The sequence below is a fragment of the Peromyscus leucopus genome, chromosome 3 (genome assembly GCF_004664715.2).
Source record: "Peromyscus leucopus breed LL Stock chromosome 3, UCI_PerLeu_2.1, whole genome shotgun sequence".
Lineage (NCBI taxonomy): Eukaryota > Metazoa > Chordata > Mammalia > Rodentia > Cricetidae > Peromyscus > Peromyscus leucopus.
This window is the reverse complement of record NC_051065.1, coordinates 62464843-62480501: the sequence shown is the minus strand read 5'-3', so window position 1 is coordinate 62480501 and position 15659 is coordinate 62464843. Positions and strand designations below refer to the sequence as shown.

The window sequence follows — 15659 nt, the reverse complement described above, 5'->3', positions numbered from 1 at the left end:
TTATATGTCATATGGGTCAGGCTTCTTGCTAGCTAGCTCTTATAACTTAATTCGACCCATTGTTATTAATCTATATTTTGCCATGTGACTGTGGCATTATTGGCCTGCTGGCATTTTGTTGGTCCTTCTGCAGCAGGCTGGCCTTTCCCCGACTTTACCCTTCTTCCTCTCCTTTTCAGTTTGAATGTACTGCCTATCCTTATCCTGCCCTGACATAGGCCAGTGCAGCTTTATTTATCAACCAGTCAGAGCAACACATATTCACAGTGCACAGGAAGACATCCCACAGCAGTGTGGTGACAAAAGTTAACTTCTGGATGAAATATGTAATAAAAGCCTTATAAGCCAGAATAGTACTCACGGAATTTATACATGGAAGGGAGATAAAACATACCAAAGTAGTTCTTCTCTTCTTTCCTACCAGCTTATGTATTTAAGCATGCAATGTTGTACCCAAACCAGAATTTTTGGCAGTATTCATATCACTCTTGTCATTCATTCATTCTTTCATTTATTTATTTTTTTCATTTTCAATTTGCGAATGAATATGTTTTGGAGACTGTTTAGCTGACTTATAACCTCTCATTATATTTATGTCACCTCCCTCTTTGCCCTTCTTTCTTTTCCATACCTGTCATAGAAGATACTATATTATTATTGTTATTATTATTATTATTATTATTATTATTATTATTATTTTGGTTTTTCGAGATAGCGTTTCTCTGTCTAGTCTTGTTGCCTGTCTTGGATCTCACTCTGTAGACCAGGTTGGCCTCGAACTGAGAGATCTGCCTGGCTCTGCCTCCCAAGTGCTGGGATTAACGGTGTTTGCCACCACCACCTGGAGAAGATACTGTTTTAAAAAATAAAATGTTTGCATAGCCATATGTGTATCTTTATTCATAGACACGTGAACACATTATAGGTACCTAAAACTCTGGCGAAATGTGCTTTTAAACTTTTTTCAGTTATGTATTAATGTCATTTTAATATGTGGACTTGATAGTTAAGGAAATAGAAGTTTCTGTAATTGATGGAAAAATATTAACATTAATTTAGCTTGAGGGGCTGGAGAAATGTCTCAGCAGTTAAGAGCACTTGCTGCTCTTGCAGACAACCCAAGTTTTGTTCTCTGTATTTAGGTTAAATGGCTCACTGCCACCAGTAAGAAACTTCAGGGTATATACTTCTCCTTCTAGCTTCTGGGGGTACCCTCAGACATGTGCAGGTACACACACATCACACACACACATACACACAGACACTCCTTTAAAAATTAATTTAGGGGCTGGAGAAATGGCTCAGTGGTTAAGAGCACTTACCACTGACTTACAGAGCATCCAGATTCTATTCCCAGCACCCATATTGTGGCTCACACTTCAGTTCAAAGAGATCCAGTGCCCTTTTGACTTGCACAGGTTCTCATACATTTGTGGGCATACATACACTCGAGTATACACACAGTAAACAAATACGGAAAAAATTAATTTAGCTTGGCATGCTAACCAACACTGTACTTTAAGGGAGAGGATATAATTTTCTAAGAGTCTCTCTGGCCTTTATGGAAATTGAACTGTTAAGGCATTGTTGTGTTGTACTCATTCAGAATTGGTGCTAGTACTTGAAGACTCAAAGTGGAAAGAGAAACCGTAACAAACATTTATTTCTGTAAAGAATTTGAAGGTGGAGCAATTTAAAGAAAATTAGAAGCATTGTATTTGTAGTTACAATTTTTCTACTTTCAGGCTATATCATGTATAAGAGCTTTATTTTTGCTATCAACTGAATTCTCACATGTTAATAAGATATATCAAAAGTCTACCAAGCTTATAATGTCTATCAGTAGTTAGGAAATACAATGGAGTAGGTCAGGCTATATCTGTGTTTTTCTTGTGTTCTTTCTTGAATAATGGCAATTATAATATATTCCTTTTTAGGAAAAGAAATTGGGAATCATTTACTTATCTTATAAGTGATTTTTTATGAATCTTTAATGGGAAAATTTATGAGCTTGGATAATTTTATAAAAATAGATATAACCCAATGAAAATTATATGTAATTACCACTTACTAAGTTTATTAAATAATGATAAAAAGTTCATTATTGCATACTGAGAATTTTGGCAATCTTGTAAGGGTAAGATGGTTTAATTTAGCTTAGTAATGATTTTAAATATTTATAAAATGTATGTTATTAATGAAGTATAAATAGCTAATTAATTTTGATTTTTTTTTTTAGCTTAATTTTTTTGTGTGTGTGACCAGTCTCACTATGTAGCACAGGTTTGTCTGTAACTCTGTGTATACCAGGCTGGCCTCAAACTCATCTGCCTTTGTTTTCAAATGCAGGCATTAAATATATGGGCCGATTGTCTCTTAACAAGACTCATGGTAATATACAGCATACAGAAGTTCAGTGAGTTAGGACCTATATTCAGTACATCATAACTCACAAAATGCCATGAGCTTAAGCAATAGATTATTAGGGGGAAAGTTTTAGTGGTAATTATCTTATTTTCCCTATTTAATGTTGAACACAAGAATTGTCTCTCTTTACCCAATGGTCTTAAGTAACAGCTGAAGTGCCAGGCCCCAAGTCTTCCACATGATTTGAAATACATACACTGTTACAAATGAAATGAATTTTCTAGTTTTCCTTTCACAGCTTGTATCTTAATTTTCTTTTCAGAGAACGATCTCCCCAGCAGAATGTAGTTTCTTGTGTAAGTGTAAGCACCCAGACATCTTTTGAGGATCAGGCTGGCAAGTTATGCGATGAACTCAGTCTGGTTGGCCTTCCTGATGCCATTGATGTCCAAGCCTTATTTGATTCCACAGGTAGGGGGTTTCTCTGCTGTAGCAGCTTCCACTTGTTTCTGGAAGCATTTATATTTTGGTGCTTATTCAATAGTAAATTCTTGAAATAATTAAGATCACATTACACAGGAGTGTCATAGTTAAATGTGCTTGATTAGGCATGTGATTGTCATAAGTATTTGAGAAAACTAAAGAATCTTGTGAAAACTTAGGGAACATTTTAGACTAGACCTTTTGCCAGTAGAAATGAAGTGCAAATTTTTGTCTCAAGTGGTTTACTTACTGTAATAGTTTGGTGATTCACAGGATATGGTGCTGTTGGGTCTTTAAGTCAATCACTTGTTGCATTTCTGCTGATGGTTGATAGTAGGCCAAATGCTGTACAATGGGGAATTTAAGCAGAAAATGGTGTTCTTGGATGGAATTGAGAGGAATGTAAGTGTAGATGCTGTTAATTTTCCATGTCCCCTTGTCATCAGCTTCATATTAAATAGTTCTTTTCATTTTATGTAAAGATACTAAATAGTTGAGTGTTTAAATATAATGACTGAGTGAATTTTTCTTGTGAAAGAAATAATTACCAATTCAATAATGCCAAAATTTCTGTGTACAGCAGAATCACCTGGAAGGCTTGTTAAACTGTAGCACAAGACATATTGATTTAGTGGGGCAATTATTTTATGCTCTGTAATTCTGCATTCCTGAAAGGTCCTCAAATAGGTATTCTCACTTCCAAGTCACAATCTGGGACAGTTTGAGAAAGGCTACTTTAATGGAATCACATAGAGATACGCTGTATAATTACACATTTTGATTTGTTTGTTTATTTTTGAGATAGTTCTTACCCTATAGTCCTAATTAGCCTGGAACTCATATAACTATATAGCCCTGGCTGACCTTGAATGGATCCTCCTACTTCAGCCTCCCTAATGCTGATGTACAGCCATGTGCTGCCCCACCCAAGTTGCAGCAATACCTTCAGTGCTTATTAATTTGTTCCCTTTTCTATTTTAGGCACTTGCTGGGCTCATCATCGATGTGTGGAGTGGTCACTGGGAATATGCCAAATGGAAGAACCATTATTAGTGAACGTGGACAAAGCTGTTGTCTCAGGGAGCACAGAAGTGAGTTAGAAGAAACAAATCTCTAAACCACAAACAATTTTTTTGTTTGTTCTGGTTTTGTTTGTTTTTTTGAGAACTTAATATGCAATGGAAGATGATCTTGAATATCTGATTTTGTGCCTTTTCCTCTTCAGTATCTGTGTGGTGCTATGGATAGAATCCAGGACTTCATACATCCCTAGCCCAGTCGTACAATCTTCTAACATTTATACAAAGATAAAGTTTCATTTGGAAGAATTATTTATTAAATTGTCCTATAATGGAAAACCCTCAAAACATGAAATTGATAATTACACCAAGGGTAGTTTGTATACAATTATTTTTCAGTTAACTTAAAACTTAAATAAAAAAGATCCATTTTAGAAACGGGAATTAGTGATTACATTTATGTGTCCATGTAGCTATTTATTTATTTATTTATTTATTTATTTATTTATTTATTTATTTATTTATTTATTTATCTATCTATTTATTTATTTATTTACTTATTTATTTATTTATTTGCTTACTTAATTCAAGACTCTCTAGCCCTGGCTAGAACTCACTATGTAGATCAAATGGTCTTGAACTCAAGCAATCCCCTGCCTCTGCCTCCAAGTGTTGGGATTAAAGATGTGTGCCTCTGTGCCTAGCTTCATGATAGGCATCCATCTATCCATCCCCACCCATCCATTCTTCCTTCCTTCCCTCCCATCCCATCCATCCCATTCATTGGTTTTTTTTGAGACAGGGTTTCTCTATGTAGCTCTGGCGGTCTTGGAACATACTTTGTAGACCAGGCTGGTCTTGAACGAAGAGATCTGCTTACCTATGTATCCTGAGTTCTGAACTGCCACATGAGTCCCTGGAAAACAAACTCCTGTCCTCTACAAGAGCAGTAGTTGCTCTTAACCTCTTGAGCCTCCCCTTATTTGTTTTGGAACAAGGTTTCTCTGTGCAGTCTTGGCTCTCTAGGAGATTGATATGTAGACCAGGCAGCCTCAAACTGATAATGATCCTCTGCTTCTACATTGACTATTGACTATATTATGCCTCTCAATAATATTTTAAAGATTCTGTTTTCCTCTTTGATTCTTGTTTAAGTTTCTTGTGTTTCTGTTTTCAAATTTAGTAACCTTCCCTGTAATTTCTAATCTTTTATCATCTCCAATATACTTTTTGTAGTATGTTTTTTATTTCTGGAAATTTGTTTCTTATCTTTTTATTATATCTTCCATGTCTCTAGTTAACCCTTTGAACCCATGGAATACATTTATAATTACAATTTCAACATCTTTCCTAATTTAAACATCTGTGTCAACTCTGGATTAATTTTTTATTGGCTTTTCTCAATAGTTTAATTATTTTCTGCTCTTTTTAGACATAATCTTTTATCTATTGTGTATCTATTGTAAATTTTGTTGGGTGCTGCTTTTTTTTGTAATTGTTTTTAAACTTTGCTTGGGTCTATGTAATTTACTTTTAGATAATTGTTATTCAAATCTTAGATGGTCTTTTAATTTAAAAAAAAAAAAAAAAAAAAAAAAAAAAAAAGCAGAACCGCCAGCCACTAGTTCCTACCTCTATGAAATCCTCAGCCTAAGGAAAATGAGTTCCTGTTTCCTCATGCCTAATATACCTTTCTCTGCCCTGCCATATTACTTCTTGGGATTAAGGGTGTATGTGCTTCCCAAGCAAAGGCATGAGATCTCAAGTGCTGGGATTAAAGGTGTATGCCACCACTGCCTAGCTCTATGTCTAATCTAGCGCTGGCTCTGTTCTCTGATCCTCAGGGAAGTTTATTAGTATACTCAGTATATCACCAGAGATAATTTACATACTGTCCATACTCCCAACACTTTTGTAGCCTGGGGTTTACAGGGGTAAGACTGATATTAACTATTGCTTTAACTAGAGGCATTTTTTAGTACATTAAAAAACAAAAACTAAGAGATTGACATTCTGAATGTTGAAAAGGGATTCAGGGCATCTAAGTAGTTGGAAAGACAAAAAAGAATTTCAGGCCTATTATCTACTGTGAGACTTAAACATTTTAAAATTACATTAACCTACCTGTCTATTTGTTCATGTATGCATGTGTGTATTAATTTACTTTTGTGTGTGTTCATGAACAAGTGTGTGCTAGAGGCCAGATGATTAAACTCAAGACTTGGTGCAAATGCTTTTACTGCTTAGCCATCAGCCTTCTCCTCCCACCCCCAAGGCTTTTATTTGGGAACTGTGAGGACAGCAAATTACAGCTTCTTTTTAAAGTCTGTCCTTTGGTTAATTAGTTACTGGTATTTTCATTTTTTAATATTTAAAGAAAATGAATAAATGGATAATTTTTTTAATTAAGAAATTTTCTATTTATTTTACATACCAGCCATAGATCCCCCTCTCCTCCCTCCTCCTGTCTCCCATTCCCACCCCCATTCCCACCTCCTCCAAGGCAAGGCCTCATGTGGGAGTGGTCAGAGCCTGGTACATTCAGTTGAGGCAGGTCTAAGTCCCTCCCCCTTTACCAAGGCTGTGTAAAATTTCCCACCATAGGCACTGGGCTCCAAACAGCCAGCTCATGTACCAGGGATGGATCTTGATCCCACTGCTAGGAGGCCCCTTAAGATCAAGATAAACAGATGCAGAGGGCCTAGTCCAGTCCCATGGGTGCTTCACAGCTATTGGTCCACAGTTCATGAGTACCCACTAGTTTGGTTTGGTTGTCTCTGTATGGGATAAAATTTCATAATAGGATAAGTCTATGAATTTGAAATATTAGAGTCTAAAAATAGAATTTTGAGTGGAGGATAGTTACAATCATACCAACTTATTTTTATGTAATGTGAGGTTTATGCTGCACTGCCATGGAGTTGTTGCTACAGAGATCATAGGCATTTTGAATTCCTGTTCAGCATATTGTTAATTACGGTTGCAATTTGCCAGTTTTTGATTGTCTTGACCTTAAAAAAAAAAAAAAAAGACTTAATGTATGGCAGTGAGGTTAAAAGAGGAAAATGAACATACTGTATTGTGTGGCATCATGGAATGTTATATTTATTTATTTATTTATTTATTTATTTATTTATTTATTTTTATCAAATTACATTTTTTAAATCACAAGTCACACTGTACTCACTATCTATGCTTTGACATTGAACTATGTGCATTTATTATTATTTTTAACAGATATTATCATGCATGCCACACTGGCTTTGAACTTAATATTTATAAGCAGGAGTGATCTTGAACTTCTGATCCTCCTGCCGCCACCTAGAGTGCTGGTAAAGGTGTAGCTTAGTACATGCCTGGCTTATGCAGTGCTAGACATCTAACCCAGGACCTCGTGCATGCTGGCAAGCACTGTAACAGTTGAGCTACTATACTGCCTGCACTGTATGCTTCTTTTGTATACTAACACTGCTGAATGTAGTTACCAGCTTCAACAAATTTTGATGATGCATTTAGCTATTACTACTTAAAATCATGTCATCAACAAGCATAGATAATTTGAGCTCTTCCTCTTCAGTTTCTCTCTGTTTGGATTGCTCTTGCTAAGATTTTGCCCATACTAAATAGGCTCCTTGTTTGTTAGTTTGTTTTGTTTTCTTTTGAGACAGAGTTTCTCAGTGAAACAGCTCTGGCTGTCCTGGAACTCACTTTGTAGACCATGCTGGCCTCGAACTCAGAGATCCACCTGTCTGTGTCTCCTGAGTGCTGGGATTAAAGGTATATACCACCATCACCACCAATGAGAGACATGTTCTCTCTTTTTTTAACATTAATTGGCTGTAATGTTTTTCAGCTTTATTTGCCCTTAAAAATTACCTATTAGTTATTTCCATGTACTTGTATGTTTTCTGTGATCCTTCCTGTTGATTTTTTAGTTACATTCTATTGTTGCTTAAGAAAGATACAAAATGTGATTGTAGTTTTTAAAAAATTATTGAGATTTTACTTGTGACCTGGCACGTGATTGAGCCTAGAATATACTGTGTTCATTTCACCAGCATATACTGGCCTTCTTTTTTACATGCATATGTGGAGTGAGTGTGTTTATGTATATTAATTAGTGTATGTGTGTGTGTGCATTTATATAGTCTATATGTATTGACCAGAAGTTGACAGAAGGTATTTACCTCTCACTGGACCCAGCGAGCACAGATTCTCCTAATCTAGCTAGTCAGAATGCTCTTAGGGCATCCTTTTTTTTCATCTCTTGGGCACTGGAATTACAGGCTGGTCCTTAAGCCTGCTTAGCTTTCATTTGGGTCCTGAGGACTTACACAGCCAACACTTTATCCACAAGAGACTTCCCTGTGCTGACCGCCTGCTACCAAATAACCAACATGGAGAGTAAAGATTATTTATAAATGCTTTGTGAATAGCTCAAGTTTGTTACTAAGTAGCTCTTTCAACTTAACCCATATCTATTAGTCTGTGTATTGCCTGAGGCTCATGGCTTTTACTTCTATCCCATTTTGTGTGTGTGACTCATTCTGTGTCTGGTCAACGACTCGACTCAGCCCTTCTTCCTCCCAGCGTTCTCGTCTGGCTCTCCTGCCTAGCCTTGTTCAGCTATTGGCCAGTCAGCTTCCTTATTGAACCAATCAGAGCAACATATATTCATACAGTGTAAAGGAATATTCTGTAGCATGTTCCTAACCCTCTTTTTTCCTTATGCTTTTTGATGTAAACTCTTTATTGTATGAGGCGAGTGTATTTTTTTTTTTACCCCTGGTAACTTTTCTCTTTGCTGATGAGGTTTATCTTTGTCTAACACTTCCTTTTCATTTTATGTGATTCTTTTTCCAGTAAAATAATTTTCTTATATAGTACATATCCACTGGGACCCCATTCATTCATTCATTCATTCATTCATTCATTCATTCATTCAGGCCAGTTTAAGGCTTTTGACTGGTGAATTTAATATATTTCCATCCAAGGTTATTATTGGTTAGTGTAGAATTCCTCCTGTGCTTTTGCTTTTTTTGTGTGTGTGTGTGCTTTGTGTTTATTCTTTTCCACCTTTCAGTAGTTTCATAGAAGTAGTTAATTTTTTTTTTTTTTTTTTTTTTTTTTTTTTTTTTTTTTTTTTTGGTTTTTCGAGACAGGGTTTCTCTGTGTAGCTTTGCGCCTTTCCTGGAACTCACTTGGTAGCCCAGGCTGGCCTCGAACTCACAGAGATCCACCTGCCTCTGCCTCCTGAGTGCTGGGATTAAAGGTGTGCGCCACCACCACCCGACTTCTTTCTCTCTCTCTCTCTCTCTCTCTCTCTCTCTCTCTCTCCCCCCCTCTCCCTCTCCCTCTCCCTCTCCCTCTCCCTCCCTATATATTTTTTGGTTCATTTATTTATTTTTTTGGGGGAAGACAGGGTTTCTCTGTGTAGCTTTGGTGGGCATTTCTTGGAACTCATTCTGTAGACCAGGCTGGCTTCGAAAACACAGAGATCCATCTGCCTCTGCCTCCCAAGTGCTGGGATTAAATAAAGACCAATGCCACCACTGCCTGGCAGTTTCTTTTCTTTTCTTTCATGTGTGTCATTTCTAGTCAGTTTTATATATTGTGTGTTTTCATGATGGCACCTACTGTCTTTTGGTTTATTCCTCCCCCCCCTTTTTTTAAAAAAATTTTTGGTTTATCCGTGTAGCCCCAGCAATCCTAGAACTAGCTCTGTAGACCAGGCTGTCCTTGAAATCACAGAGATCCTCCTGCCTGTGCCTCTGGAGTGTGACTTGTCCTTTTGTTTCCAATTAGAACACATTTAGACATTTCTTACAGGTCTGATCAGTCATATGGTGGTTGTTAGACCCCAAAATCTAGGGTCTCGAGTGGGCACCCCTAGACTCCAGTCCGGTTGATGCAACAGCAAAAGGTTTATTGTGGCTGTAAAGTCGTGCAAACTCAGATCCAGAGAGCAAGAGTCACATCACACTACAGTCACATAGGTACTTTTAAAGGAAAAACCCACAAAAGCCATAAGATTACAATTCCCATACAATTTCATGGCCTGATCACAAGGTGATCACAGAGTGGGTACAGTCATGTCCCCATGCACATTTTTCCTGAAACCTCAAGCGGTGGAGGTATCAGGGCGGTAGTGAGGTTTACACAAAGGTCACAGTGGTCCTTCCTGGAACACTTGCAACTATCCTAGTAACAGCTGAGCTCATCTCTTAATAGAAATCTCTTTACATTGTTACATTGTGCCAGTGGTGGTTGAATAATGGCTGAGTCAGGTTGCCCTTGGAACTAGTTTTCTTTTTAGTTACTTATTCTCCTGGGGCTTGGGGGGTGTAAGCCTAAAGCTTTAAGGTCTTTCAGTGGTGACTTTCATTAGTTTCTATTTCATTATGAGACATGATTAGTCCCTTGAATTACAGCATTGTTATTCTAGTTCTGTGAAGAATGTTAATGGAATTTTGATGGAGATTGCATCTATAGGCCACTTTTGGTAATATTGCCATTTTCACAGTATCTACCATTGAATGAGCATGGATGCCTTTTCTGTTTTCTGGCACCATTTCAATTTCTTTTCACAGTGTTTTAAGTTGTCGTTGAAGAAGTTGTTCATCATCTTTGTTTTTCCATTTTTTAAAAAGCCGTCGTATATGAATTCTAGTAAATCAACCACCTCCCAACCCCATGGTCTCATTATGTAGCCCCTCCTGGCTTAGAACTTGATACATAGACCAACTTTGATTTTTGTCCTGTCTCTACTTACCCTCCATCATCAACATATGTATTGCTACTTTGCTGAAATGCTGAAAGTGTTTTATCAGATCTACAAAAGCGTCTGGTTGTTTTTTTTGTTTTTTTTTTTTTTTTTTTTTTTAAGTGTAACACATAACATCTGGAAATAGGGATCATTCATTTTACTTCTTTCCTATTTGTATTTCTTCTTCCGTTCTCTTTTCTTATGGCATAGCCAAGAAAGACTTCAAGCTCTATATGGAATAAGAGTGGAAGAAGTCTTGTCTCATTCCCGATTTTGAAGAATATTTTAATATTCCCCTGTTCAGTAATGGTGTCTTGTTTATATGTTGGTCTCTTCCCAGATTCTTCAGTGATTTTTGTCATGAACGGATGTGTCAAAGGCCTTCAGTACTTCTTTATGTAATCAGGTTTTTCTTTCTCTTTCTTTTTTGTCACTAAATTTTATTGATTTATGTTGAAGCATCCTTGTATCCTTGGAATGAAATCAACTTGATTGTGGTAGATGATCTACTTTACATGGTGTTATTAAAGTAGCTGGACTGTCTCCCCTTTACACAGCTGCCCCTTATAGATCTCTCACCCTGAGACTTTGATGGGTTGACTTCAGGTTCTGTGATGTGTTCTTTGTTCTCAGGCCCCCAGATTAGCTCAGCCTTACATAATAGCATATTAATACTTTGAGAATAAGAAAACTGACCTTCTTTTGATTGTTCTACAATGTTGGAGGAGTCACAGTCTCACCAACTTCTCCAGTTGTCTTTTTACTCTAGAAGTTCTGATGTGTGTATCTTTTTGAAGACTGCAGGTTTTCAGCTCTTATTTCACTAAACAGGTTTCAGAGCCTTGTTCATTTTCTCCTGTTGGAATTTCTTTACAATGAATATTGGTTCAATGGGTATGAGTCCCAGGACTCATAGTCTTTGTTCATTCCCTGCCTGCCTCTTTTTCCCTTCCCTCCTTTCCATTTCTTCTTTCCTCAACACACTTGTTCAGCATTTCAGGCATTCTTTGTTTTCAGTGGTTTATTCTATTGTGGTTGCTCTTGGTTGTATTTTTTTGTTTCTGTGGTGAAAGTTTTTGTTCCTTCTTACTTAGTTTTGAGTCTTACTTCAGACATTTCATGGATTTCCTCTCCATGGGTATCTATTGTTGGAAAATTAATTTGTTACTTTGGAAGTATCATACTGTATTTCTTGCATGTCTTTTTCTTTAACAGTTATTTTGCTAGAGTATTTTTTTTCTTGTGATCCTTCCTTGATGTAATAGTTGTTGTTCTCATTTTGAGGCCTAGCTTTTACAGGAAAATACTTTTTTGTTTAGGTGAGATCTAGTGTGCTAGTTGAGTAGGTTTTTTGGTTATAGATGAGTTCAAAAGTGTAACCCTGTTTTATTCTTGTGTATGTAGTCAATGTTAGTGTCTCAGTAGTCTAGATTACACTGTTCATGAAGGTAATTGTAAGAATTTTCAATAGATATGAGCTTGCACAAGAGTGTGGTCTCAGGTCTTGATGAATCTAGTTCCCGTGGCATTGGCCTGTTTATGCATTTATTGCTGTTCCTGTATAGCAGAATATGGAGCAGTGTCTCTGGGGTCCTTCAGCCCAAGCTTAAGAGATACTTGGATCCATGGTGCCAGAATTGTCATGGTTCTGAATTAATAAAATGTAGAGGATTTTGTCTACAATAATTGTAGTTCTAACATTGTAGTTTGCTGCAGTGTCCTTCCCTGGATACAAGTCACACTTGGATATATGGTGATTGTAGTTGTGGTTCTGGAGCTAGGGTATGTTGGCAGAACTGTCTTCAGGTACATGCAGTATGGGATGGATCACAGGCTCAGATGTTGTTTGTGATTGATGGTCATAGAGGGAAGTTTCTCTGTGTCCCACCTGGCCTTGCTTCGGGAGAAATCTCTCCGACCCACCATCCTTCAGCCACTTATAAAAAAAATCACTCAGAGGCTTATATTAATTACAAACTGTACGGCCTATGGCTTCAGCTATATTAGCTAGCTCTTTCAACTTAATTCTACCCATTCATATTTATCTATATGTTGACACTGACACGTGGCTATGGCGTTACTGATCTGCAGGTATCTTGTTGCTCCTTTGGTGACAGACAGGCCTGTGTCTCCTGGACTCTGCCCTTCTTCTTTTACTATCTCTTTTGTATTTTCCTTCCTGACTCCATCCTGACCTGTCGAAGGCCAGTACAGCTTCATTTATCATCCAATGGGAGCCACACATATTTACAACATATAGAAAGACATCCCATAGCAGCTGCTAGTTCTGGTTCTGGACCTGGAGGTCAATTAATGGAGTAGTTCCTCATTCCTATAGTGTGAGTGTGTGTGATGCCAGTGTAGCAGGGTCCTGTGCTGTTGTTGCCTTTGGGGGAGGGGGCCAAGTAGGTGCAAAGTCAATGACACAGACTCTGGGAGAACAACAAGCTCAGTTTATTCATGAAAAAGGCAAGCCATATATACCCTCCACCCCACCCTGGAGAGTGGTCTGATGAATATGCATCTGCTGGTGTGACATGACTGCCTTTCATTGGTCCAGGTCATCTCCAGATCTGTTTCAGCTGCTGTATCTAAGGCCCTTAGGCAGACCCAGGTTGGCTCTCAGAAAGTATCATTTTACTTGTTTGGGCCAGCTGTCCCTTAAGCCTGTTAGTGATGCCAACTCGGCAACCATGCTGCCAAAACCAAATGGGTTCTTGCCTAGGTCCTAAGGGGCATTGGTTGGAAATTGGAATATTTTTCAGCTGAAGTCTCAAGGTAATGGCTTTGAGAGGAGATCTTTGTCCACGCTCTCAGCGAAAGTGCAGGTGGCACTATGGTTTAAAGTTCTGGTACTGACTGGTCCCGAAGGTGAAAGACTCTCATAGATGGGATCTCCATTGTGTAGGAGGCACATAAAGCCTCAGCAGATACTTGGTGCTATAGGGACTATCTGCTAGTTGTTGCTAGTTGCTGGTAGATAGAAGTAGCTTTTGATGCAGATTGAGTTCTGAGAGTCAGAAGAAGGTCCAATGTGAGTTCTCTCTTTTAAAGTGGCGAGATACTTCAGCAAGTAAAGGAACTTGTTCCTCAAGCCTGGCAACCCAAATTTGACCTTCAGAACCCACATAATGTGAAAGGAGAGAAATGATTGTTTCTACAAAGTTGTCCACTAAGTTCTGCATGTGCTTCCTGGCTTGTACATTCTCACACTAACACACACAAACTTAATAAATTCTGTATGCAATGTTTTGCCCAATTGCTTGCAATAATAATAAGGTTGATTAAACCATCCATTGTTGGCCAAATATTTGCCTTCCTTAAATTATGAACTTTGATAAAGTGTCATTATTTTAGTTTAAATTATGTTTATTTTTATAACCTGTAAATTTTGTTGTTGTACATTCTTTGACATTTGTAATTTAGTTCAAATATTGTTATTTGTTGACATTTGATATTTTCTGAGATAGTTCCCCCCACCCCCACCCCCCAGACAGGTTTTTGCTGTGTAGCTTTGCGCCTTTCCTGGAACTCACTCTGTAGACCAGGCTGGCCTTGAATTCACAGAGATCCACCTGGCTCTGCCTCCTGAGTGCTGGGATTAAAGGCGTGTGCCACCACCACCCGGCTGTGATAGGTGATTTTATCATACAGAAACATGATAAAATTCTCTACATAATCAGATTTATTAATGTTTTTATTTACAGATGTATTAGTTACTGTTCTATTGCTGTACAGAGACACTATGGCTGAAGCAAATTATAAAAGAAAAGCATTTATTTGGGGGCTTGCTTATAATTTCAGAGGATGAATCCATGACCATCATGGTGGGGACCAAGGCAGCTGGTATGTAGTAGGCATGATGCTAGAGCAATAGCTGAGAGCTTACATCCTGATACAAAGGTAGAGTGCAGAGAGAGTGAAACTAAGCCTGACATGGTCTTTTGAAACCTAACTGGGAACCACATTCAAAAGTCTGAGCCTGTGGGAAGCATTCTCATTCAAGCCACCACAGTAGTGTTAAATGGTATAACTCTTAGGGGGCTAGTTATCTGAAAAGACACACACACTTTTGCCCAGCTGGAGAACTTAGTATATCTATGACTCATAGGTAGAGGGCACATTTGTTGTCTTAGAATATATGTTTCTCCTATATTATCTATGAAAACCTACCAAATCTTTTTTCTTATTTTTGTTTTACTTTGTGGCAGGTTCTCTTATTCTTTGGGCTGGCCTTATAGCTATGGGGTTGAAGATAATGTTGAATTTATGACCCTCTTGCCTCTAGCTCTGGAGTGCTGATTTTGCATATGTGTGCCACTGTTCCTGTTTAATGTGGTGGTGCTAAGGATGGGTCTCAGGATTTTGTGTTCGATATGCAAATCTACTAATTGAGCTACATCCCAGCTCTTAGCTAATTTATTTCCAATCAGTTACTCATGGTGTGAGTAAAAACATTGTAATATAAGTAAAAAATTTAAAAATCTAACCCTGATTTGGTAGAAATTAAAACAAGGAGGGCTTTGAAGTGTTTTTGTTAACCACTTTTGTATAACAAATTAGCATAACCCTAAGGTTTTTATATAGTATCTGATTATTTAGAACAGAAGTATCCACAAGATTAACTATTTAGAGCCTCGGAAGGCCAAATCAAGAAGTGGATATGCCTGGCCTAGTATGGTGGTGCCCACCTTTGATCAGCACTTAGGAAGCAAAGGTGGGTAGATCTCTGTGTAGCTCTGGCAATCCTGGAATTCACTCTATAGACCAGGCTGTCATCAAACTCAGAGATCTGCCTGCTTCTTGCCTCCCAAGTGCTGGTATCACAGATGTGTGCCATAATGCCTGGCATTGACTCCTGCTTTTTATTTGGAGAAGAAAACTATTATCTTTAGAAGGTGATTGGGTTTGGGGAGTCTATCTTAGTTAATTAGCTCAGAATGAGTCAATTAGTGGTTTTAATCATGTCTGTAAAAAGTTTCTTTGTTATGCAGTCTCACATCTTATCATATTCAAAGTATCTG

The 15659-nt window shown here is 37.8% G+C and overlaps 1 protein-coding gene across 16 annotated transcripts in view; it reads left to right on the top strand.

Annotated features, from left to right (window-relative positions):
* Kmt2c (lysine methyltransferase 2C) overlaps positions 1-15659 on the top strand; it is a 231185-nt gene that overhangs the window by 84452 nt on the left and 131074 nt on the right. For all 16 annotated transcript variants that reach the window (XM_028879484.2, XM_028879492.2, XM_028879494.2 and 13 more), the window contains exons 5-6: positions 2690-2838; positions 3832-3941. In XM_028879484.2, the coding sequence (XP_028735317.1) occupies positions 2690-2838; positions 3832-3941 (259 nt within the window). The remainder of the gene's footprint in view (positions 1-2689; positions 2839-3831; positions 3942-15659) is intronic.